The following is a 27,478-nucleotide window of genomic DNA, read 5'->3' as shown; positions in this document are numbered from 1 at the left end:
AGTAGCACTGTCACAAACGGGAGCGCATAGCAATATAAAATATACTGGATAAATAAAATTTATCACTTAATATTGAAGCCAGAGGATATAGAGAGAAATAGATAGAGAGAGATAAAGTGAGAAGATCGACACAGTACTGGGGACAGAAGATGGGCTGGTCCCCCCCCGTAATAGTATCTTTATTACTGAGGAGAAGTCTATACAAGCACTTGAACCGAACGTATTACCACGTTCGTTCTAGAATAAGACTTGATGGTTCTCGGAAGCCTCAACTTCCGATTCCTAGGGCAAAACCCTATTCCAAGGAACTTCCGTTCCTTATTCCAATTCCTCGAGAATCAAGGTTCTCGCCTCTGGATCTCACCTTCCAGACTCAGGGCATGGCATCCCTGCAACTCTTTTCCAACTCTCTTTCCAGAGTCCTCTTCCCGCAGAACAATTCTGCTTTCCCAGACGCGAAGTCCTTACTTGGGAATCCCAACTTCCGGATCACAACTTGAGAGACTACCTCTCTCCGATCCGTGGATCTACTTCCCAAACTCAGGTACGAAACCCTTGGGTTGATCTGGCTCTAGTTCCTCAGAGCGCTTTTCTCCTGTAGAGGCTCATACCTTCCTCTGCTCCTACTCCCTCACGAAGAGGAAGTACACCTGCAATTAAATACTTAGAGATCATAATATAAAAATCGTACCTTCAAAGTCGCGACGCTTGTAACGCAACTCCGTTCTCGAAAAAGCAATTCCCCGGAAGAGATCTCTGCATAGAAAATCCTCTCTTCCAATCCTACACACAAAAGAGGTGTGTTCTCGGGTTCCTTCTCGTAAATCAGCCCCGTCTACGACGTTTATGGTAGTGTAACAGGGAACGGGAGGAACATGGCCCAAACGTTCCGAAACGGCGTTCCGCACAAGTCCGGTTCCTGAAACGGAGATGGGAACGAAACGCCGTTCCGGAACGGGGTGTAGCCATAACGGTGTTCCGGAATGGGGGAATGAGGCGGAACGGGCAAAAGTAGGGGGAAAAGTGGGCTTTTGGGGGCAGATTTGGGGTTGTTCGGGGAACATATTTGGTGCAGTTTGAGGGCAGGTTAGGGGGCAGATTTGGGAGCAATTTTGGGGTTGTTTAGGAGTTTATTTGGGACTAAGCTGAATGGAGGTAATTCAAGCCTTACTCTAGATGGACCGTTCCCCCCCCCCCCCCCCCCCCCCCCCCCCCCCCCCCCCCCCCCCCCCCCCCCTCCCCCCTCCCCGTTCCCGTCCCGTTCCGGACCCTCCCATTCCCGTTCCCCGTTCCCGTTCTGGGTAACTATGGTTTATGGGCTGAAAACAGAGAAAAACAACAACTTGTCGCGATGGAAACACGCTTCGTAGGCACTTCTTCGCGAGGGAACTCGCGCACTGGGTCTTGGCGACATGTGGTACACTTGGGGCAGCCATGGGCATCACTTGCAACGTCTTCTTTACGGCTGAAATTTGCAGCAGCATCTCCTCCTTGCAAAGATTGGTCCTGCTCTCTAAGTAAGGGCATGTGATGCTTTTATAGCACCTAGCCACGGGCACGAATAGCTGCTCGCGTAGAGACCGCGGCCTTTTTTTTTTTCAATTTTTTTTTTTCGATGCTTTGCCAGAAAAAGACAGAGAGAAAACGCTGGCTGATCTGTTGCCTTATTTATCAGATGGCTGCCCACTTATTAAGTGGGCGGTCGGTCACCCTTAAAAATGGTATGAATTTGTCCAAAAACTCAATAAAACCTTATAAGTTAAAAACAATGCTTTCACAACACTTCCGAGGCATCCATGGATGCAATCACATGCACAGTTGCAATGCAGACATAGACTTCCTCGCGAGAAAGCGTCTGCTTTCCCGAAAGGCAATCCCGCTTTCTCAAAAAGCATCTGTTTCTCCTCAAAGTTTCCTCTGAACCCATCTTCATTCAAGTGCTTGCTTTTTCCTTGTGCACAATTCTAACACAGTTCGGAATTTCCTCCCGACTATGGATATTCCCTTTCCGATGCACCCGTCACCCACCTTGTGACGCATGAGGAATACCCATCACCTAGTCCTTTCCTACCGAACTTACGATACAATCTCCTTCGCGATGCTCTATGTCACCCATCCTATGACGCATCAGAGATGTCCGTTCTCGGATGGTCGAATACTTCTTCCCGATGCTCCCCGTCACCCATCCCATGTGATGCATCAGAAGTACCCGTTCCTGGTGGCCTTACAGATATTCCCGTTCTTAGTGCTCCCGTCATTACTTTGACTGACGCACTAGGAATACTGTGTACTCGGATGTCTCCAGTGAGAAAAACCCTCTCACTTAAAATTCCAATAATTCATTTAGAATTATTTTTCCTAATGTTCCAAGCGAGTAAACCCTCTCACTTATAAATCCAATAATTCATTTAGAATTATTTTTATGTCAGATAAAGCCAATTTAGCAACATCCCTCTCACTTATAAACAGTTGTCCTCAACTGTAGAGGTCCAACTGAACTGCCGGGGAGAAACCGGAAAGATTCCAAATCTTGCTCAATGGTGAGTTGAGCTAGTTCTTTCTCAAAAGAGAACTTAAAAATTAAATTACTTAAAAATTCAATAATTCAATACTTACCTTACCGGTTCATGTCCTTTCTCTAGTACTTCGACGATATCCTTCACCAATCATCAAACTTACGAGCCATGTAAGAACTCGTCATTCGCGTCTTTCGAGAATCTGTTAACTCAATTCCACGTTTTCAATCCCGAGAAGAATAATCCTCCTAGAAATCAATCTAGGTCTTTGTCCTTGCACATAACCTTGCGCTATTAGTCCTGAGGATATTAAACCTCTTGTGTCCTTCCATATAGGGAATGCCCAAGTCATAGAGCATTAAGCTCGATGTCTTTCTTTCACAATTTACGATCACCTTAAAGAAGGTTCTTGTTCTGGGCCGTCGCTCAACGTAGTCGGACGGTTCCAATCCGAAGATTCCTTGTGCATGGCGGCACTTCCTTCCAATCTTATTCTCCTGCGAGTTATTACCACTAGCAGTGTTTTCGCGACGCCCATTAGTGTCTTTTTCTTGCAAAATCATCAAAAATGATTCACCTTGCAAGCATCAATGACAACTTGCAAAATCTCAGGCAAATAAGATTCTAGCCATAGCATTTTCTGAACGTACGTTCAAACCTGGTTCATAATAGAGCGAACCCTCTTGATTCTCAGGGATGTTCTCCCATGTGTAATTCTTGCCATTTTGAAACGGTTGGCGAACTATATTCTTACGAACATAATAGTTCGAATTTATTCCAGCAGCATGTAAATGCTACTTGAGTTGCTCAGGGAGAAACATATATTGCAACCAAAAGTTGCTACTGTAATGGTAAAAGCACATAGCGTACTCAATGATCAACGACCATCAGAAAACCTCTTCTCTGTAGAGAAACTCAAATTCCTTCTACCGAACACATCTCAAATAGAGATTGTCGTGTCGGAATATCCTTGCGCGCAAAAAGGCGCTCAAGAGAGTATAACAAACTCTTGTCCAGTTCCTTGGCATAGGTCTGCATCTTCGTGTGTTATCCATGTACTCAAAAGTATACATAATTCTTAAGCTGTGTTAGAGTTTCGGTGAACCTGGGAAATTACCTTCCCTTCGTAAGATCCTTGGAGCGAAGACGCTCAACTTGACGATCCCTTGGCTCGATCTTAGAGCAAAACCTGCTCATAAATAATTCAGGATTTTAATCCTTGGATTCCTCAAGCACAGGCCGTAGTCGTCGCTTGTTCCTTCCCTCGTAAAGAGAGTTCATTCACTTGGGTGAAAAGCACTACCATATCTTCCCTTACCGGGTAGGGGTGTTGGTTCATAAGGTACTCAAGCTTAATGAAAGCTTTTCTTTGCTGGAAAGCTCAGAATGGTTCCTTCATAATTTCCTACCCGCAGTAGCATGTAATCTGTTCGAGAATTACCGGATACTAGATCAATAGTCGACCTTCCGGCTAGTTAAGCAAACCAATTCATCTCAGAAAACAATGTTTCAATTTGATCCTGCTCTCATAAACACTCGAGAGTGAGTAGTGTCACAAAGTGATGACGTGGCGGACAGCAAAAACCCTAATTTCTGCCAGAAACCCTAATTTTCGAAAATCGCGGAGGCTATAAATTGTTTTTTTTTGGAAAATGATGAGCGACGCAAATTTTTCTTTTTGACTCTCTGTGAGAGAGAGAGCAATTGCTTTTGATTTGAAGCTTTTGGGCATCCCTTGTAACCTTTAAATAAGTGGTGAGGGCCTCACTTCTCAGAGCATCTGGACGCAGAGTCTGAGAGTGAAACCCTAACCGCTCTCTTGTACTTTGATGATTGATTAATACAAAAAGAAATACTGAAAGGGGCGCCAGTCTTTGGGGCCAATATCTCTAGGCACAGAACTCCGCCGGGCCAGTGCATATCTATTGTGATCTGTGAATTGTTTTGAAGTGGTTATTTGGTGCTGTCGCGGTTGATTCTTGACTTGGAGTGTCCAAGTCTGTTATAGTGGTATCAGAGCACGGCCGATTTCTCTTCTACGGGAAATCCGATCCCCGATTTTTTTTTTCCGCGGCACCTATGGCTTCAGGCAATGATTAGTCGACTCCCTCTGCATTTGGAGATGCGGGCTGGGATCACAACCAATATTCAGACAGAGAGTATGGCCCGTCTCGGCCTACTCAGGCGGAGCAAAGAGAGATAGAGCGTCGTCAATTGATTGGCGATGCAACAAAGATGATGCTCAATTTTTCCAAGGACCCGAAGATGGCAAAATATATGAACCAGACCTCTTTGGAAGAGGTACAGACGGAGTGACAGAGAACCACAACACCACTCCCGAAACCCGCTCTCAAGAAACCTTCTGCCTCCAAGAAATATACGGAGAAGGAACTGGAGAACTTGTTGATGCACGGATTGCTCAGCTTTTCGACGTGCAAAAGAAAGGCAAAAAGTAGAAGAAAGGCACTAACTTCCCGGGATATTTGGGTCATCGGTCAACTTTTGACAAGGCAAAGAAACAAAAGAAGCGTGTCAAGTTTGAAGGCTTACTTAGTTCTTCTAGCTCTTCAGACTCAAGCGAAGAAGACAGGAAAAGCAAAAAGCGAAGCAAGAAACAAAGCTTCGGAAAGGGCAAGAAAAGGCAAAGAAGGCTACATCTCGCCCAGAGACTGACAGTTCTACTGAGGACTCGTCTACAGACAGCTCAGATTCCGATAACGGAAACTTTTATGCGAACAAGAAGAATTTTTTTACAAAGCTAACCAGTATGACTTTCTCGAAGATAAAAGCAAGAAAGTCCGAGAGTTTAAGGAAGGTGGCCACTCGATCAAGTTTGATACTTCTTCGGGATACTCAGATGCTTCGAAAGCTTTGTCTTTTATACAACAGTTTGACATTGCTTTCGCGGGAGGACGCTATTCAGAGCACTCCAAGATTCGGAGAGCTGCCTCTTACTTTAAGAGGAATGCTCGTACTTGGTGGTCCACGCTTCTTTTAAACAAGACTGCGCCAGTTAAATGGCTGAAATTTAAAAAGATTTTTATTTCTTCTTGGTTGACGCAAGAATATGAACGAGATGTACGAGCTGCTTGGAACCATCTTCGGATGACCAAGAAAGATACAATCAATGCTTATTGTGAAAGATTCTGGAGCTCTTTTCTACCCGCCTCTTCATTCAAGAAGATCTCGTTCAGAGAACAGATTGAGCGGTTTCTTGGGTCTACCTATAGAGATCCGAGATCACTGCTTGGAACAGAAGTCAGCTTCTATTCAAGAGTTGATGAGTCATGCGAAGCGGGGCTTTGCCATTCACTCTGGCAGTTTGACCTACCCCACAGATGAGGCCATGACACAACGAGCCGAACAGACTTATGGGAATGAAAGTAGAATGAAAAAGAGCAACCCAGAGAAAATGGATGCACGACCCAAGCTTACTCTTGAGGAGAGAGCTCGCTTCATCAGAGAGGGGAAGTGCTTTGTATGCGGGGAACATGGACATATCTCCGCGAAGTGTCCTAAAAAGGCACAGAAAGAACAGAATGATAAAGACGATGACAGGACTGAGAGTTCGAGAGCAGCTGAGGATTGTGGCAGAAAAGGCAGATAGAAAAGCAGAACTGGTACCACATGGCATGGGACCTACACCGAATCTAATGAATGAAAGTACAAACTTTGCCGCTTTTGGGGCAAAGTGAAGGATCAGGAAGCTCTTTTGAAGGAGCCAAGGCCAACTTCTTTTCACTTGGAATTGGCGGCTCGATTTGGAATTACGTCCGACAGACTGACGCCACAGGCAGAGGTAGTTCAACTGGCACCCGGATGGGATGTTGCCATTACACCGAGCATTGGCATACTTTGTTTGCAATGACAGGGGTGTTCAGGGCACGCGAGTGACGTTCTACTCAGGATCCCTTGGTATCACAAGAACTACGCCGTGGTTGACTACCGGGCCGAGAAAGCGACTTTGATACATGAAGGGCTTAGAGATTGTACTTGATGACCTTCAGTTTCTTACTCATTCTTTTGGAAGAGAACTGAATGATGGATAAAGGTTGAATATGTTTTGACCTTATCAAAAGAACGCCAAGATTTTTCTCCACACTCATGCCGATTGCTTTTCAGGGGGCCTGAAGATCAAACCATTGATCTGATACCTGGAAGCACGCCACCGAATCGGCTACCTTATCGTGTGAGCCGAGTACAGAATGAAAAGATTATGAACCCAGTGAAAGACCTCTTGGAAAAGGGTCTTGTCGAGCCTAGTACTTCACCGTATTGCTCTCCAGTGTTGTTGGTTTTGAAGAAAGATGGATCTTGGAGAATGTGCATCGATTATAGAGCTCTCAACAAATCACCATCAAGAACAGATTTCCGATTCCTAGGATCGATGATATACTCGACAGGTTACAGGGATCCTCGTGCTTTAGCAGGATTGACTTGAAGAGTGGATATCATCAGATCAGGATAGCGCCAGGAGATGTCTACAAGACAGCTTTTTGGACGACTTTTGGGTTATTTGAGTTTTTGGTGATGCCTTTTGGCTTAACCAATGCTCCTGCGACATTTAATCGGATGATGGACAGGATTTTTCGAGAGTACAGGCTATTTGTTGGCACTTTCTTTGACGACATCATTGTTTTCTCCAAGAATGAGGCAGAACACAGAGATCATCTGCTTCAAGTCTTTCAGGCATTACGAGATCACACGTTAGTGATTAATGCAAAGAAAAGTGAATTTTTCCTACCGGAGATACACTTTTTGGGACACATTGTGTCAGTAGCAGGAGTGCAAATGGACCCGGCCAAGATAGAGACTATCCGTGATTGGTCCGATTTGAGGAATGTCCATGAAGTTAGAAGCTTCTTGGGACTGTGTTCGTACTATAGGCGGCTCATACAAAAGTTTGCAGAGGTTGCTTCCCCTTTGCATACCTTGACTCAGAAAGGAGTACCTTTCTCGTGGGGACCCACAAAGGTGACTGCCTTTCGGACATTGAAAGAGAAATTGACTACGGGACCTATTTTGACTTTGCCGGACTTGCAGAAGTCATTTGAAGTATATTGTGATGCTTGTGGTCGTAGTCTGGGTGCGGTCTTGATGCAAGAAGGCCATGTCATAGCTTACGAGAGCCGTTTGTTCTCTAGGCCGGAGATGACAGCACAGATCTATGAGAAAGAGCTTTTGGCGGTTATCCATGCTCTTACTCAGTGGCGGCATTACCTACTCGGAGCGGATTTTACTGTCTTTACAGACCATTAGAGTTTGCGCTACTTCTTGTCACAGAAGCAGCTTTCGGAAAAGCAGATGCAGTGGGCGAACATCTTGTCACATTTAGATTGTCCATGTGAGGGACAGAAGAATGTGGTGGCAGATGCTTTGTCTCGGAAAGCGTTGGTTCTGACTATTTCCGCGATACATCATAGGAGCTTCGAGGATATGGTCGATCAGTATGCCACAGATACAGATTTTGCAGATATTTTCACACGGATACGGGATGGGGAGACAGTAGTTGGATACTCCCTTAGGGAAGGCTACTTGATGAAAAAGACTATGTTGTGCGTTACATAGCCGTTGAGGGAAAAGGTTATGACTGAATGCCACTGTCCAACTTTTACGGGTCACCACTGCATTGCTACCACCATGAAGGGGGTAGAGAAATACTTCTTTGGGCCGAGACTCAAAAAGGATGTGGAAGAGTTTGTGCGCAGTTGCTTGGTATGCCAGAAGGTCAAGTTTGACATGCATAAGGCACAGGGATTGTTACAGCCTTTACCCGTACCCACCCACCCTTGGGAAAGTATTGCAATGGATTTCATTTTTGATCTCCCAAGAACACAGAATGATCACGATGATTTTCCGATTACATGGCTCCGACAGAGACCCCAGATTTATGAGTTTGTTTTGGAAGGCAATTTGGGAGAACATTGGCACGCAGTTGCAGTTCTCGTCATCGTTCCACTTGCAGACTAACAGGCAATCTGAGATTGCCAATTCAGTGGTTTTAGATTTATTGAAGTCTTGTATCTCGGATCAGAAGACTCAATGGGAAAAGAACTTACCTTTGGTGGAATTTGCCTACAATAACACGATACACTCTTCGACGGGGAAGACGCCATGTGAGATTGTTGAAAGTGTTGCGAAGGTTCCATCCTTCCTGAGCACGAAAGATTAGATATTGGAAGCGGATGAATATGCACGAGATTTGGATACGGCTTTTGCCAAGGTTCGCGAGACTTTGCAGGAGTCTCAAGAACGACAGAAAAAGGCAGCGGATCGCCTTCGTCGCGACTTGAAATTGAAGAAGGATAATTGGGTGCTATTATGTTTTAGAAGGCACGCCTACGAAAGAAAAAGGGGAAGGAGAGGCTTTTTCCAAAGCTTAGTATGCGATACTACGGACCTTTCCAGATCACTGACAAGATAAATGATGTCTCCTTCCGATTGAAACTGCCAGATACTTGGAGGATTCACAATGCATTGCATGTGAGTCTCTTGAAACCTGTTAAGGGTGATGTGCCTGATGATGGGGAGCCTGATGAGCAACCCGAAGTGGAAGAAAACGAGGAGATCCTTGTTCCTGAACAGATTTTGGCACATAACGATACGAAGAAAGGTAAAGACCGAAGGCGGTTCTTGGTTTAGTTCAAGAACTTTCCTGCATTTGATGCGAAGTGGATGGAGGAGGAGGACCTAGCAGATACTCCTCAGATTGTGAAACTTTACCTCGATGTTTTGGTTTAGCATAGTCTACTCCAAAGGGAACCCAGAAACTCAGCTTGGCCGAAGATCTGGTGCAGTGGGATGCACAAGAGGGGAGTTACTCCGCTCCTTTGTCAACAGATGCCTCGATTTTGATACTAAAGTTGCTGATGTCTCTTTGAGCTTCAGGGATACTGAGAGCTGACAGTATTCTGCTGGATGACTTTATGAAATGGAATTCCTGATTATGATACTGATTTGTTGACTTCTTGTGAGTGCAAGAACTGATAGACGAAAAGACTGCAGCATTTTGGTTTGATTGATCTCGAATAGACATGGTTGCAATAGGGGTTAGTCAATCGGACATCGATGAGGTCCCGATTGGACCTAGATGTGATTGCTAGCTACATTGCCGATAAATCATGGTCTAAGATCCGAATGAATGTTGAATGTCATGTGATGTCGTGTGATGTCCTGTGATGTGACTGTCGATTTTGTACATGTGTTAGATGTGTGTTCCTAGTACGTAGGTACTAACAGTCAGTGTCTGCTAAGACGGTTTATGGCTTTTGTCGGTTTTGCAGGCGTAATCGCGGTCGATTACAATGCTTTCAAGAGGGGGTATGTCACAAAGTGATGACGTGGCCGACAACAAAAACCCTAATTTCTGCCAAAAACCCTAATTTTCGAAAATCGCGGAGGCTATAATTGTTTTATTTTTTTTGGAAAATGATGCGCGACGCAAATTTTGCTTTTTGACTCTCTGTGAGAGAGAGAGCAATTGCTTTTGATTTGAAGCTTTTGGGGCTCTGCTTTTGGGCATCCCTTGTAACCTTTAAATAAGTGGTGAGGGCCTCACTTCTCAGAGCATCTGGACGCAGAGTCTGAGAGTGAAACCCTAACCGCTCTCTTGTACTTTGATGATTGATTAATACAAAAAGAAATACGAAAGGGGCGCCAGTCTTTGGGGCCAATATCTCTAGGCACGGAACTCCGCCGGGCCAGTGCAAATCTATTGTGATCTGTGAATTGTTTTGAAGTGGTTATTTGGTGCTGTCACGGTTGATTCTTCACTTGGAGTGTCCAAGTCTGTTACAAGTAGTCTCGGTTAGACATAACCATACCTCGTGCAAAAGAGCAAACAAGCACAATGCACTTTATGTTTCCGCAAAGATGTAACTTTGATCGAAAATCTGCCCTCTCACTTAAAGTTTGAGGGTCTTTTATTCAAAAACTCAGGAGTTAGATTGAATTCCCTTACTCCAAACTTTCTCCGGATAGCAGTGTATCCTTCAAGGAGAGGTAACAAAAATTCGTTCTTTCTGTGTTCAATGGTTCTTGTCCCACTGCGGGGATTGTATGCTATATACACTAAGGTGTACACTATCAGCTTTTATTGCTGACTCCACCATCTACTGCAAAGTATCTTGCAGATCAGCAAGCGTTTTCTCTCTCTCTTTTTCTGGCAGAGCATCGAAAAAAAAAAGAAAAAAAAAAAAGGCCGCGATCTCTACGCGAGCAGCTATTCGTGCCCGTGGCTAGGAGCTATAAAAGCATCACATGCCCTTACTCAGAGAGGAGGACCAATCTTTGCAAGGAGAAGATGCTGCTGCAAATTTCAACCGTAAAGAAGACGTTGCAGGTGATGCCCATGGCTGCCCCAAGTGTACCAGATGTCGCCAAGACCCAGTGCGCGAGTTCCCTCGCGAAGAAATGCCTACGAAGAGTGTTTCCATCGCGACAAGTTGCTGTTTTTCTCTGTTTTCAGCCCATAAACGTCGTAGACGGGGCTGATTTACGAGAAGGAACCCGAGAACACACCTCTTTTGTGTGTAGGATTGGAAGACAGGATTTTCTATGGAGAGATCTCTTCCGGGGAATTGCTTTTCGAGAATCGGAGTTGCGTTTCGAGCGTTGAGACTTTGAAGGTAACGATTTTCATGTTATGAACTCTGAGTATTTGTTTGCAGGTGTACTTCCTCTTAGTGAGGGAGTAGGAGTAGAGGAAGGTATGAGCCTCTACAGGAGAAAAGCGCTCAGAGGAACTCGAGCCAGATCAACCCAGGGGTTTCGTACCCGAGTTTGGGAAGTAGATCCACGGATCGGAGAGAGGTAGTCTCTCAAGTTGTGATCCGGAAGTTGGGATTCCCAAGTAAGGACTTCGCGTCCGGGAAAGCAGAGTTGTTCTGCGGGAAGAGGACTTTGGAAAGAGAGTTGGAAAAGAGTTGCAGGGATGTCATGCCCTGAGTCTGGAAGGTGAGATCCAGAGGCGAGAACCTTGATTCTCGAGGAATTGGAATAAGGAACGGAAGTTCCTTGGAATAGGGTTTTACCCTAGGAATCGGAAGCTGAGGCTTCCGGGAACCATCAAGTCTTATTCTAGAACGAACGTGGTAATACGTTCGGTTCAAGTGCTTGTATAGACTTCTCCTCAATAATAAAGATACTATTACGAGGGAGGACCAGCCCATCTTTTGGTCCCCAGTACTGTGTCGATCTTCTCACTTTATCTCTCTCTCTATCTATTTCTCTCTATATCCTCTAGCTTCAATATTAAGTGAGAAATTGTATTTATCCAATATATTTTATATTGCTATGCGCTCCCGTTTGTGACAGTGGTATCAGAGCATGGTCTCCTCTCTTTTTCTGTAAAGGAGGACGACTCTGGGAAGATACGGAAAGAAGCCATGACAAGCCAAGAGAGAAGTAAGCAAGCGGAACCCTAAGTCCTGCAAGGAAAAGCTGTTGCCTTATTTATCAGATGGCTGCCCACTTAAGAAGTGGGCAGTCGATCACCTTTAAAAATGGTTTGAATCTGTCCAAAAACTCAATAAAACCTTATAAGTTAAAAACAATGCTTTCACAACACTTCCCAAGCGTCCCTGGATGCAATCACATGCACAGTTGCAATGCAGACATAGACTTCCTCGTGAGAAAGCGTCTGCTTTTCCGAAAGGCAATCCTGCTTTCTCAAAAAGCATCTGTTTTTCCTCAAAGTTTCCTTTGAACCCATCTTCATTCAAGTGCTTGCTTTTTCCTTGTGCACAATTCTAACACAGTTCGGAATTTCCTCCCGACTATGGATATTCCCTTTCCGATGCACCCGTCACCCACCTTGTGACGCATCAGGAATACCCATCACCTAGTCCTTTCCTACCGAACTTACGGTACAATCTCCTTCGCGATGCTCTATGTCACCCATCCTATGACGCATTAGAGATGTCCGTTCTCGGATGGTCGAATACTTCTTCCCGATGCTCCCCGTCACCCATCCCATGTGACGCATGAGAAGTACCCGTTTCTGGTGGCCTTACAGATATTCCCATTCTTAGTGCTCCCGTCATTACTTTGACTGACGCACTAGGAATACTCTGTACTCGGATGTCTCCAGTGAGATAAACCCTCTCACTTAAAATTCCAATAATTCATTTAGAATTATTTTTTCTTGGTGTTCCAAGCGAGAAAACCCTCTCACTTATAAATCCAATAATTCATTTAGAATTATTTTTATGTCAGATAAAGCCAATTTAGCAACAAGCACCCCCTCCCGCTCTTCACAGGTTGGTAGTGCACCTACCCCCCTCAAAAGTGATGCATTGAAGCTAGAGAATCAGCCCTTGTGGTGTATGTGGAGTCTTGGAGCTCCCATCACTTAGAACAAGGTTTCTCTTGATCATAGGTTGTTGTGGGAGAAGATTCATCGCAAAAAAGTAGAAGGAAACTCTCTTTCTTTCACGCCTAGCTGCTACAAATTCTCTGTTTTCAGCAAAGCACTTGGAGAATCTAGTTCTTCTCTACCTATACCACGCGTGCACAAAGTTTGGTACGATTTCATTGCGAAAAAGGTCTCTATTTCGGCATTGGAATGTGCTCAACATTTTCAAGTTATGTGCAGAAAATTACAGCATGCATGTGTGCGTGCATTTTTGCGTGTTTCTCACTTGTTTTTATTGCAGGAATGGTTATGCATAAATAGACATAGTTAGCGAAAGGCAGACTCTGATTTTATGAGAACTTCCGTGGAGTTTTGTGGAAGATAGATTCTCGTTTACAAGAGCTTCCCAAAATCTCGCAGCAAAGGGAAAATCCTCCGAGTATTCAGAGTAGTTCTCTCACTCTCTCAATCAGAAGCAGAAAAGAAAGAATAGAGGACGGGCTTTTGCCTCGTTCTTGTGCTTGTAAAGATTCTGTAACCGGCCTGTTCAATCCAAAAAGGGCGGTAGACTTTACTTTAAACCTGGATTTAGCTTTCACCCATTATTAGTCGTCTATTTTACCTGTACTTTCAAGACACATCAAAGGGGAGAGGGATACAGGCTGCTAGATTGCACCTGTATGAGTAGACGGACACCAGATTGGCCCCTAACTTAGGCGCCCCTTTCGGTATTTCTTTATTATTCAAAAGAGGGAATAAACGCTGTGGTTCCTACAAGCTGCCCCGCACAAACTCGGCTGAATTTCCACTGTTCCAGCCCGATTTCGGCAGCATAACTGTACTAGAACCCTTCACGGTCAGTATTCCCACGCATTGACTGACTTTCCCGACGCATACGGGCACTTTGCAAAACCTGGCGAGAATCTGCAGCACGCTGAATTCTCTGTTTTCAGCCCTGAAAATACGCCAGATCGCCTGTACAACGGTCCCCTTGCGTCCCCGAACCTCCTGGGGGTATTAGGGTCCGTTTAGGGCCAAAACCCTAAACCTGCAAAAATACACAGCAGGCTGTAATTCACTGTTTCGGGCTCCGTTTCGCGTGCCGGTCGCATCCCTAGCAAGTCCTCGAGCTCCCGCACCTGTAGGGCTACTTGCCCTTTGAATTGGACGAGATTTCTGGCGTGAAACCTCTCCAAATTCACCTGTACCTGCGGGGGGATTAGCCGCTAGCTAATCCAGTACCTGTGCAAGAGGCTCTTGCCTCGGCAATCGCGCATGAACCCACACAACTGTACATTGGTCAAATGAAGAGCCCACTAGAGGGGCATAACATACTGCCAAAGGGGAGAGAGAGGGCAGTGCGTAGCGTGCAGGGCATCACTCCTGGCACCGCACTGTGCATAAGAGGGAAAGCAAGCACTCCATAGCTCTTAACCTGTGACAGACACTTGCAAAATGAGCCTCCCAGCTATAAATCACGTTTTTGCCTTCTCTATAAGTAGTAAACTGGCCTCAGAGTGCCAAGTGTCACTCATTTGTGCATTTTCCCGCTTTAGACCCTCGGGTCTAAAAATATCTCACCTGCAGCCTCTGTTGACTTGGCCACAGAGTAACAAAATGATCCCCATGTCAAACTGCACGTAATGACGCGAAGACATTTTCAGGTCCCAAAATAGCAGTTCCCTAAATTTTAGGAGATGCTGCCATTATATCTTTCTAGGTCATCCGACCCTCTTTGTACACTGTGGCCACATCCAAAACTGAAATGTAGCCTCTGTAGCAAAGGATTCCACTTTGGCTAGTCAATGACCCCACTTGGCTAACCATAGTCCTTGTCCAACCTTAGTGCTCTCTTGCCCTCAGGCCTGGACTCCCTCTGGACAGTTCCACACTAGCTATGCAATGCAGGGCAGTTAGATTTCCCGAGGGGTGTTTCCAAAAAGTGAAAGTAAATAGATAATAAGAAAGAAATCAACAAAAAGGATAGATAGTAGTCACACGCTGGTGACATACCTGCCTCTTGAAATCTCAAACGTCCTCGTTTGCATCTATGTCGTACATGCTTACTGTCAACACTGATGTATTCAACACCTGTCGACACATATACGACACATACATGCTCATTGTCAACCCTGGTGTATTCAACACCTCGTCGACTCATGTATTGCCTGCGTGTGAACCCTGTCCCAATGACATAGTGGTAGCTGCGCACTGTGCCATTGCTTTGAGTCACTAACTTTCCAATGACAAAATGGTAGCTGCACATTTTGCCACTGTCTTATAGTACACGCTGGATCCCGTAACACTTTCGAGCATACCCAAACCGACAGTTTAAGAATGCAGTTACACATGTACTCTTCAATAGAAGCAATCACTGTATCCTTGACAAACTGACAAGAAATACTCACTTCTATAGCACTAACCAACTTTTGGACATTTCATAAGAGCAATTGCCAAATGACAATCTGTACAGCTCTAACATTCATGTAACAGGTATTTGATTTGAGCTCACTTTAAATACCATGTACATCATTTGTTTCAGAAGCCATTGTCACACTGACAATCCATTTAGCTTTGAAACTGAAGGGGTCAAGGTAGGTTGCAAATCGAAGGCTTCCAGGTAAAGTGATAACACAGTTGGTGACTCTGCAAGTTCACCTTCTTCCATCCACTTAGCATCCATTGGTGGATAGTTTCTGAACTTTACCAAGTAACGCCTAGCAACCTTGCCTTTCACTTTCCTTTCTTTGTGTGCCAAAATCTGTTCAGGGACCAAGATCTCGTCAAGTTCCTCGACTTCCGGTTGATCTTCAGCTGGCATATCTTCTGGCACATCACCCACATAGGGTCTGAGAAGACTCACATGAAACGCATTGTGAATCTTCCAACTGTCAGGCAATTTCAGCCTATATGCAACATCACTGATTATGTCGCACACTTGAAAAGGTCCATAGTAACGCATGCTGAGCTTTGGAAACAGTCTTTCCTTGCCCTTCATCTTCTTTAACCTTGCCTTTTCAAACCGTAGAAGCACCCAATCACCAAGTGAATATACCACTTCCCGACGGTGACGATCAGCTGCTTTCTTTTGCTTTGCCTGAGTCCTTTCTAAGGCCACTTTGACCTTCTTGTACATTTCATCCATGTCTTGAACATACTTATCTGCTTCAAATATCTTGTCCTTTGTATGCAGTATGGGAGGAACTTTCTTGCCACCTTCAACTATCTCAAAAGGTGCCTTGCCAGTTGATGAATGCACTGTATTATTGTATGCATACTCCACCAATGGCAAATACTGCTCCCACTTTCCTTTATGCTCTGACACATAGCACTTCAGCAGATCTAGGACAGTAGAATTTGCCTCTTCTGACTGCCCATCTATTTGAGGATGAAATGACGAAGAGAATATGAGCGTGGTACCCATATTCTCAAACAAGCCTCTCCAGAACAAACTAGTCATGCGTGGATCACGGTCGCTAATAATCGACTGTGGCATGCCATGATACTTGAAAATATTGCTCATAAACAAGCGTGCCATCTGATCTGGCTTTATCTTCTTCCTGACAGGAATAAAATGAGCCTGTTTGCTGAATCTGCAAATAATGGTCCAAATACCATCATTTCCTGTCTGCGTTCTTGGAAGATCAAAGATAAAATCCATAGCAATACTTTCCCATGGTTTATCTGGAATAGGTAGTGGTTGCAATAACCCTGGTGCCTTTTGCCTGTCAAACTTGACCTTTTGGCATATTAGGCATTCTCGCACAAAGGCATCCACATCCCTTCTCAATGTAGGCCAATAGAAGAATGTCTCAACCGCTTTAACTGTAGCATCGATACCACGATGCCCTGCATACGGTGGGACATGACTCTCTTCCATAACTTTGCGTCGCAATGGCTTTGTGACACACAATCTGCCATGCATCATCATGAACCCGTCTTTAAGAAGATAGTGTTCATGACGTTGTCCATCCATTAGTTGCTCGAAGACCCTTGCAAAATCTTCATCATTTGCATACTGTTCTCTCATATCATCAAGTTCATGATGATAAGGAATCGACACAGCTGAAATTTGTGGCTTCCTTGACAAGGCATCAGCCACAACGTTCTTCTTGCCTTCCACATGCACAATCTGAAAATGGAACATGGACAAGATATTTGCCCATCGCATATGCTTCTCAGATAACTTTGTCTGTGTCAAGAAGTATCGCAAGGTCTGATGATCCGTTTGGACAACGAAATCTGCACCTAGCAGGTAGTGTTTCCATCTTAAGAGCGCATGAATCACAGCCAGTAACTCTTTCTCATAGACCTGCATGGTCATCTCTGGCCCTTGCAAAATTCTGCTCTCATAGGCTACTACCCTGCCATCTTGCATTAGCACAGCACCAATGCTACTACCGCAGGCGTCGCACTGGACCACAAATGACTTCCTAAGATCTGGCAACACAATGACTGGATCTGAAGTCATCTTTTCCTTTAAGAGATTAAAAGCTGAAATCTCTTTCTGTGTCCATCTGAAGGTGACTGCCTTCTTTTGAAGAGCATGTAAAGGTGAAGCAATCTCAGCGAAATTTCGGATAAACCTTCTGTAATAGGAGCATAGTCCCAAAAAGCTTCGGACATCATGCACCGTCTTCAAATTTGGCCATGACTTGATCGCTTCAACTTTTGCAGGATCCATTCTGACACCATCCTTTGAGACAATGTGTCCCAGAAAGTGAATCTCTTCCAGAAAAAACTCACTTTTCTTTGCATTGATGAGCAACCTATGACTGCGTAGCTTTTTGAACACAATGGCCAAGTGATGCCTATGCTCCTCTTCATTCTTTGAATAGACTATCATGTCATCAAAGAACGTACCAACAAACTGCTGGTGTGGACGGAAAATTCTGTCCATCATCCTATTGAACGTAGCAGGAGCATTTGTGAGACCAAAGGGCATCACTAAAAATTCGTAAAGGCCAAACGTTGTTCTAAAAGCAGTCTTGTGCACATCCTCTGATCTAATGCGGATCTGATGGTACCCACTCTTTAGATCTATCCTGCTAAACATAGCTGCTCCTTCTAATTTGTCCATAATATCATCAATTCTAGGTATAGGAAACCTATTCTTGATGGTATTCTTGTTCAGTGCACGGTAGTCGATGCACATACGCCATGAGCCATCCTTTTTCTGCACCAACAATACTGGAGAACAGAATGGAGATGAACTGGGCTGAATCAGCCCTTTTTCTAACAACTCTTGTACTTGGCTCATTATCTCTTTCTGCTGAGCCGCACTAACCCTGTACGGAGGCTTATTTGGTGGGCTACTGCCTGGCACCAAATCTATCGCATGGTCCTCGGGTCTCTCTGGCGGTAATTGAGACGGTAATGAATCGGAAAAACAGTCACTATGCTGTTGTAAAAACATTGACCTTTCTTTATCTAGCACAGATAAATTTGATTCATCACAATCTGACACTTCACGTGCAAAAACCAAGTACGCAGAAAGATGCTTTTTCATTACAGAAGTAATAGCAGAAGCTGATACAGTAGGAATAGACTCCCCTTTAAACTTTACATCCAGAATGTGAGTCTTTCCCCTGCTCTGTACAGTGATCTTTTTGTTGTAGGCATCCATGATTCCCTGTACACGAAACAACCAAGGAATACCTAGCAACACATCACATCCGTCCAGTGGCATGATGTAAAATTCTTCAGCATCTACATAGGACTGGATATGTAGACGCAACTTTCCAATGATGGGTGTCACAGCCTCTGTATGGCCAGGACATGCCAAACCTGCCTCTGCTGTATACCCCATCTCTTCAGGTCTGATTCCCAACTTTGAAGCCAATTCTGGGGAAATAAAGTTGGCTTTGGCACCTGGATCAAAGAAGATAAGCACTGTTTGATCCCTAACCTTTCCCCATGCTCTGCAAAGCTCACTTGCATCTGAATTTGGCTTGTCGCCCACCATATCTGGCACTAGACCAGCCATGGGCTTCTTTCCCTTCCTGTCCTCCTTGTCTTCAGAATCAGCTGGCCTTTTCTTTGTAGGACAGTTGTAAGCAATGTGGCCAGGCTGCTCACATATAAAGCATTTGTTCTCTGTCCTCAGGACCTTCTTTTGCTCTTCTGACTTGCGAGGAAAACGTCTCTTCCATTTCTTTGCTGGTCCTTTTTCTGGTTCAGCCGTAGCTTTGTCTTTCCCTGCATTGGCTGACTCCTGAGTCCCTTTAGGAGCCTCATTGGGAACGTGCTTCTTGGCTGAATTTTTCTTGCCTGATCCTGCCTTGACGCCAGTGTTAAATTCACAATCTTCTCCCTTGAGCAAACCATTGCCAGTGTTTGCTACCTCGATGAGTTGCGTCAAAGTAGTGACTTTTGTCTTCGTGCAGTATTTTCTCAATCCTTTAGGTAGGCCACAACAGTATTTTTCAATCTGTTCTGTCAATGGCACGAACCTATAGGAAGTTATTGGAAGTAGAGCTTTCCAAAACTTCCGATTGTAATCATCCAGGTTTCTGCAAGTGGCAGCATTTAGCTGGTGCCATTCTGTCATGACATCTGCTTCGAAATCATCAGATAACCATGCTGCTGCAAAAATCTGCTTGAAGTAAATCCATGTGGACGGAGCTTGCCCTTGAAGCAATAAAGTTGTCCACCATTGTCCCGCATTCCCTGTCAAGAAAGTGGCTGCCTTGCGGACCTTTGAAGCCTCTGTAAAGTTTCCCCCTGCATAGGCCTTGTCAAACTGCTGGAGGAATGAAAGAGCCTTCTTCCTGTCATCAAACCCTGTAAAGGTCGTGAATGACACTCCTTTGCCACCTTCTTTGTACGGAGTTGGCCTCTCCAGCGGCGTTAAATTGTCATATGGAAGTGACTGAAACATGGGAACACTATTAGGGTTCATCTGTGTTCCTTGGCCGCTATTAACTTGACCTGGAAATGCCATATTTGGCTGCTGATTTGTAATTCCAGCCATACCAAAATTTGCCTGTGGCATCCCGAACTGGCCCTGAGTGCTTTGAAACCCTGGTTGCATACCCATGACACTGTACATGGGGTTAGGCATCATCGTTTGAGCACCCCCAAACACTGTTCCTGGCGTATAAAACTGATTTCCAAGTGCATGACCAGTCATGCTCTGGAATACGGATCCACCTCCAAAATAGCCAGGGTGTACTGAAGGTGGTGGGAAGACCTGTTGCATAGCCTGTAGGTTGCTTCCCTGCCCATTAGAACCAGCTATAGGTTGTTGAAAGGTGGCGGGCTGAATTGGTACAGCTTGAAAAACTGGCATCTCAGCCACCTGTTCTTGCACCTTAGGCATACGTTGTGGAGACTGCATGTTCTCCGTCAAGTGTACAGGTGTTTCCATTGACTGTGCAGTATGAATCACCTGTGCTCGAGCCTTAACAGGCTTTTGAATATGATCCAGTGACCCAACTTGCTGAGACGGAACAGGAGGTTGCAGAAAGGCTAAAAACCTTGGGTTCTGCATTACTTGTGTGAACATAGCCACAGCAGTAGCCAACTGGGTCCTGAATATATCATCATCAGTCTGTGGTGGTCTTGAGGACTCACCCACTTCATGTGTCTGTTGACCCTGTGAAGAGGAAACCTCTTCAGTCACATCATCTGGTCTGTCAGCCATAATTGCAATTCCCTGTGTCTGGTCTATGATCCCCTGTGTCTTCAAGTCCAAAGCTGACCAAGGCTCACTTCTATAGGAAAAAGTGATTTAATCCCGTCGATGGAACCATGTAACCGGCCTGTTCAATCCAAAAAGGGCGGTAGACTTTACTTTAAACCTGGATTTAGCTTTCACCCATTATTAGTCGTCTATTTTACCTGTACTTTCAAGACACATCAAAGGGGAGAGGGATACAGGCTGCTAGATTGCACCTGTATGAGTAGACGGACACCAGATTGGCCCCTAACTTAGGCGCCCCTTTCGGTATTTCTTTATTATTCAAAAGAGGGAATAAACGCTGTGGTTCCTACAAGCTGCCCCGCACAAACTCGGCTGAATTTCCACTGTTCCAGCCCGATTTCGGCAGCATAACTGTACTAGAACCCTTCACGGTCAGTATTCCCACGCATTGACTGACTTTCCCGACGCATACGGGCACTTTGCAAAACCTGGCGAGAATCTGCAGCACGCTGAATTCTCTGTTTTCAGCCCTGAAAATACGCCAGATCGCCTGTACAACGGTCCCCTTGCGTCCCCGAACCTCCTGGGGGTATTAGGGTCCGTTTAGGGCCAAAACCCTAAACCTGCAAAAATACACAGCAGGCTGTAATTCACTGTTTCGGGCTCCGTTTCGCGTGCCGGTCGCATCCCTAGCAAGTCCTCGAGCTCCCGCACCTGTAGGGCTACTTGCCCTTTGAATTGGACGAGATTTCTGGCGTGAAACCTCTCCAAATTCACCTGTACCTGCGGGGGGATTAGCCGCTAGCTAATCCAGTACCTGTGCAAGAGGCTCTTGCCTCGGCAATCGCGCATGAACCCACACAACTGTACATTGGTCAAATGAAGAGCCCACTAGAGGGGCATAACATACTGCCAAAGGGGAGAGAGAGGGCAGTGCGTAGCGTGCAGGGCATCACTCCTGGCACCGCACTGTGCATAAGAGGGAAAGCAAGCACTCCATAGCTCTTAACCTGTGACAGACACTTGCAAAATGAGCCTCCCAGCTATAAATCACGTTTTTGCCTTCTCTATAAGTAGTAAACTGGCCTCAGAGTGCCAAGTGTCACTCATTTGTGCATTTTCCCGCTTTAGACCCTCGGGTCTAAAAATATCTCACCTGCAGCCTCTGTTGACTTGGCCACAGAGTAACAAAATGATCCCCATGTCAAACTGCACGTAATGACGCGAAGACATTTTCAGGTCCCAAAATAGCAGTTCCCTAAATTTTAGGAGATGCTGCCATTATATCTTTCTAGGTCATCCGACCCTCTTTGTACACTGTGGCCACATCCAAAACTGAAATGTAGCCTCTGTAGCAAAGGATTCCACTTTGGCTAGTCAATGACCCCACTTGGCTAACCATAGTCCTTGTCCAACCTTAGTGCTCTCTTGCCCTCAGGCCTGGACTCCCTCTGGACAGTTCCACACTAGCTATGCAATGCAGGGCAGTTAGATTTCCCGAGGGGTGTTTCCAAAAAGTGAAAGTAAATAGATAATAAGAAAGAAATCAACAAAAAGGATAGATAGTAGTCACACGCTGGTGACAGATTCTCCCTTAGTAATAAAGATATTCTCTTTATGGGGGGGGGGACCAACCCATCTTCTGGTCCCCAATGAAGTGTCAAGCTCTCTCTCTCTCTCTCTCTCTCTCTCTCTCTCTCTCTCTCTCCAATTCTCTTAAGTATTTGAAGTACAATAAAAAGTTAGTTCATGCTTCCGTATTTTTGTGATAGTGGTATCAGAGCAAGGTCATCTCTCTTTTTCTTAAGGGATTGATGACTCTTGGCAGACTGCAGAAATGGAAGGACGTGAGATAAGAGTCCTCTATCCTTCAACAGCAGGTGGCAGAGTTGCAAAAAGATCTCTCCCATCTAGAAGTCGAGAAGATTCTCCATACCCTTGAGAAAGGGAAGGAGAAAGTCAAGGTTGCATCCGTATGTACGTACGGATTCTGTCCTACCGTACGGTTCAATACGTACGGATAGGTTCCGTACACCCTTTTTTTTTTCTTCCCTCCGGTGGTTCCTCTGATGGGTCCTATTTCAGCCGATTTCAGTCCTCATCATCATCTTCAGTCCTATTTCAGCCTTGTTTCAGATGAATGTGTGGTTTTAGTGCTTACTAGCTATTAGAGTCGGGACCATAGTGACATAAAAACCCGTTTCAGCCCTCTGAAACTCCAAAACGGCTGAAACGTTTCGACGAAACATGCGTAAACAAGTTGATTTTTTTTTTTTTTTGCCCCCTTTTGACTAGTTAACCTCAAGCCACCCGTTCGGGGATTTTTTACGCCATGCACAAAGGACGCCTCAAAAAATCCCTCACGCACATCAAATAATGTCTCTCTCTCTCTCTCTCTGTGTGAGCCTTACACATCATCATGGCCCCCTCGTCTTTGTTCACTTGTGACTCAAGTCTCACATTTAGATTTTGGTATTTCATGTCTTTACATGTGAATTTGTATGTGTATTCAATGTATAATTACCGACTTACCTTGTTCACTCGTGACTCAAGTTTCACATCTAGATTTTGGTATTTCATGTCTTTACATGTGAATTTGTATGTGTATTCAATGTATATTATACGAACATACCTATAAAACCAAATCTGTGTTTTGTTTTCTTTGAGCTCCGAAACGAAACGTTTCCGAAACGTCGAAAATCCGAAACGCACGAAACCTCGAAATGTTTCATGTCACACTGGTCGGGACTCTAAGACTGTAGTCTTGGATTTATCATTTTCATGATTCATTATGTATTTATTTTGATGCTCTTAGTTTTATGTGACCATGAAAGCAGACATCTGATACTATTTGTTTGTAGACATTGATCAATGGTTAGCTAATCTCAACTTTGCCTTTTCATTATTCAGTTAGAGTCGTGGACTCCATTTTTGGCATTTGTAACGGTGTATTGTTGATTTGCTAGTCTTTATTTGAAGTCTTGGTGAATACATAAGTAAATGTATAAAGTACTCTCAGTTTTAGGCTTTGTGGAAAAAAGGACGAATTTTTACGTACCTAAAAACTCAATCCATTCTGTACTACGTACCTTACGTACCGAATTGGTAACGAACACTACATACCTAACTACCTTGGAGAAAGTGCCGATGGGATCGGGAGAAATCCCGCAAAACCCAAAGATGCAAGAACCAAAGAAAGATCCTTTAATTAGAACCTCCCGCATGCACGAGAGACAGAGGAAACCTCTAGAACGACATGTGCGGTTTAATCCAAAGGATCAAGAGCAGGGTCCTTCTGATTCTCCTCAGTTTTCTTTCATGAAGGATTTGGATGACATAGTCGCTCAAGAAGACATGTTTCTTGACGATCAGTCGCAGCAGGAAGTGCATTCAAGGCAAAGGACTCCTATCCACAAGGAGTCTAAGCATAGAAAGGAGCACCACATGCAAAAAACATTCAAGTCAGGTGACAAGATGTAAAAACCGACATCTACAATGGACAGCGTGATAATGACAAAGCTTTGGCTTTCATCCGCCAATTTGAAGTTGCATTTGCAGAAGGGACTTTAAAGAAAGATTCAAGCTTCGCCATGTCAGTATGTACCTGAAAGGCACCGCCAGCAGTTGGTGGTTAACCTTATCCTAGAAAAACGCAAACCCCAAGATTGGGCTCCTTTCAAGGAGTTCTATGCACAATTCCTTCCTCTAGACTATGAGGAAGAAGTAAAGAAAGAATGGGATCGACTCTCACAGTCAGAGAATGAAAGTGTTCCACGCTATGTGGATAGGTTTGGGACTTTCTCTTGAAAGTCACCCCATTCAAAAGATTGAAGATTCGGAGAAGATGCGCAAGTTTGAAGCAAGATTGCATGAAGCCTTGCAAAAGGCTATGAAGCTTTATCCGCGAGGTAACTTGCAGATACTTATGGAATCAGCTCGCATAGCTGATGGAATACATGACAAGGCTACTCCCAGGAAGATGGAGCAAAGCACCTATCATGCCAAGCAGAAGGCACTCCATGAACAACCTATCTCTACTTCTTCTTCTCAAAAGAAGAAAAGAACCGCCGCCAATGCAGAAGCAAAGCCAAATCAGCCCAAGAAAGGGAAATATCTCTCTCCTGTTGAATTGAGAACCTACATCAGCGAAGGAAGATGCTTCAAGTGTGGACAAATTGGACATATTGAAGGTGATTTTTCTACCAAAACCCCGCAACCACCTTCTTCCCGTCAATGCTATGTAGCCCCTCTCCTCAATCGTGGCCATCTGGATCTCCGTAGCTCCAGTGCTCGGTCGATGAGAGTGCCGGTAGTGGTCGAATGAGTGGGGGCTGAGCTCTGCAGTGATGGTTGCTCCTCTGGCTGTCCCATATCTAGTGAAAAGAAATCTGTAATTCGTCTCTGGGACTGTCTCTCTCTAGCTCTCCCCAGTAAAGTGTCTTTATATCTGTGTAACTCAAGTAGATATAGCCCAAGACATCTCTGATCCTCAACTCATGACCCTGAGAGAGAGAGAGAGAGAGAGAGAGAGAGAGAGAGAGAGCAGTGGGAATCTTTGCATCAATTGTGACATAAGATAGGAGAATCACGGAGTGTGCTGGATGGGACGTGGATACCTGACTTCCTTTGGAAAAGTTGATAAAAGAATAAAATCTTTTGTTGCAGAGACATTTAATGCAACTAATTTGACATGAGCACATAGTAGTTTGCCTAAAAACTCTTTAACTGTGGAATGAACCTATCAAGAGCCAATATAGACAATGAAATCTTTTCTTTGAAGAAAAAACAAAATTGCCATGCAACTATTTCAGCATTTGGTTGGTAAAATCCTCCGAAGGACGTCTAATCAGTGTGTTCGTTTATATTTTTGCAGTATTATTTTGATCCTATATCAAAGCGTAGGTGTCGATCTCAGAAGGAAGTGTTTTGCTTTCTGCAAACTGGCAAACTTGGAAGATACAAGAAGAAGCACCAACCTGCAAACAGAGTGCTAGGCTTAGATTTAGAGCAGCAGATCAGCAATGGAAGTGACATGCAAGTTGCAGAAAAAGAGGAAGTTTCTGGCATGAGAAGTACTCCGCAACATTATAACCAAGATAGTACGTCTGGTCCACTGGGGATCTTTCCTGGTACAGTGCAAAGAGGATGGGGGGGTGGCACATTTTTACCTGATCGACCGGGGCAAACGGTGGATCTTTTGTATGATAGCTTAACAAATCTGTCAAGACCTGGGTTGGACCAATATCGATATATGGATCCGAGTTCAAGCAAGTCGAGCACTGACAAGAGCCTTAATGCGTCGAGGCCATGGTTCCTGGCTAATGCGGAAGGCTCAACAGGGGCTCTAATTGACAGGATTGAAGTGGACAATGGCATCGACAGGGCTCAAGGATTTGGAAGGGGTCGTAGAGGTGGGGAAGGTGCCCCGAAGCGTGCCAGAAAATCTACAAAGAGAGCAGTGCCTTGAGTCAAGATGTGTGCATTTTTGCCTTATCTTTGCCAGAAACAAGATGAGTGCCAAGATGCCCTCACGGTGACAAAGAGTACGAATGTGTATGCTTTTCTTTGCCCTTTTGTCCACTGTATGCAATGATATAAGAGGGACATTGTCATTCATTTGAATTCAAATAGGCATGACATCATCTCCTTTGTCAGGACTGCATCTGGCTTGAGGTTGTTCCCCTCAACCCCACAAGTATGATGTAACATTTTCAAAGTGATATATTGTGCAAAAAGACATTTGCTAGACGGATGGTTTGTGGACATTTTGTGGATGGGTTTGTGTACCTGTATAACAAATTGCACTGTCTTACAATCTATACACTAAAGCAATCAGAGCCTTAAGTCTTGAGTGTCATGCCGGGTTGCATGGCATGTATTTAGTTATAGCTTACGCAGTAGAGGACTCACTCCTACAGAGTACTTCCCTACCCTTGAAGCTTTCATTCGGATCCAAAGTAGTGAGAGTTGAGATTTGCCTTTACCATCGTAGTGCACAAATGTGGCCGGTGTCATCAACTTGCAACCCTCACTACCCAATTTCAGTGAGATGTCCCTTCTCTTGCACCAAAAGTGCAGTAAGTTCATCTCTCTCATTGTAAAACAGCCCCTGCCTCAATCTTGGGCAGGCCTGGTGGACTAACGTTTTGTCCAAGCTGGAACCAGTACAGCATTTTCATGTGCTGATTATATGTGACGAAACATTACAATGAGAGAAGTTTGCTAAATGTCAAAGCTAAATATTTTTTACATCTTACATCCATGTAGCCAACAAGAGTTCGTCGTGGCATCTTATTTCAACAAGAGACTTGTGCATGGTTTATGCCAATGTGTGAGATTTGGAAGCAATATCAAAGAATCCCATCACTATTGAGTGAATTCCTAAATAAAGCTCAAGTAGATATGGATGTTTACGCAAACAAGAAGCAAGAAACTATATTCTTAAGGCAGTACAAATTTTTCTTTTATCCGAGGGATTCGACAACTAAATAGTAAAAATTGGTGGGAGAGCAAGACAGTTCAATCACAGAGCTATTGTTAATTATGGTGCAAGCCTCATTGTGCTTTCATCTTCTCACTAGTGTGTCCACAATTTCAGAAAAGTGGAAAACCTCAAAATTCCTTGAGAGGTTTTAGCAACTGCTACTTGTTAGGCAATGTTTGTGGTACATAAAGGCCATGAGACGGAGAAACAAGCATCCTCGCTCTTGCACACTTGTTGCGATTTGAAATCTTCCTGTGTATTGTAGATGCATATGAAGAGGGGGACATGGTTCGTGCCGCAAGGATGGTGAGACTCATTGTATCCCACAGCTCACACTGTATCCTACATTGTATGTTGAAATTCATGAAACCAATGTCTAGAGATGGTGGGTGGGTGGGTGGGGTGGTGAGCAGAGGATGGAGGAAAATTTGGGATTTTCTTTTGGGGGGGGGGTGGGGGGGTGGGGGGGGGCACTTAAT

At 44.6% G+C, this 27,478-nt stretch overlaps 1 protein-coding gene across 1 annotated transcript in view; it reads left to right on the top strand.

The window, feature by feature from the left end:
- The window catches only part of LOC147419664 (uncharacterized), a 44,670-nt gene extending 18,407 nt beyond the window's left edge, over positions 1–26,263 (top strand). The window contains exon 2 of the mRNA XM_086506159.1: positions 25,389–26,263. Within this exon, the coding sequence (XP_086362285.1) occupies positions 25,389–25,982 (594 nt within the window). The 3' untranslated portion in view covers positions 25,983–26,263. The remainder of the gene's footprint in view (positions 1–25,388) is intronic.
- Positions 26,264–27,478: the final 1,215 nt, after the last annotated feature.

Source organism: Adiantum capillus-veneris, chromosome 29 (assembly GCF_014529385.1).
Source record: "Adiantum capillus-veneris isolate H3 chromosome 29, ASM1452938v2, whole genome shotgun sequence".
Lineage (NCBI taxonomy): Eukaryota > Viridiplantae > Streptophyta > Polypodiopsida > Polypodiales > Pteridaceae > Adiantum > Adiantum capillus-veneris.
This window is presented reverse-complemented; position numbering and strand designations above follow the sequence as displayed.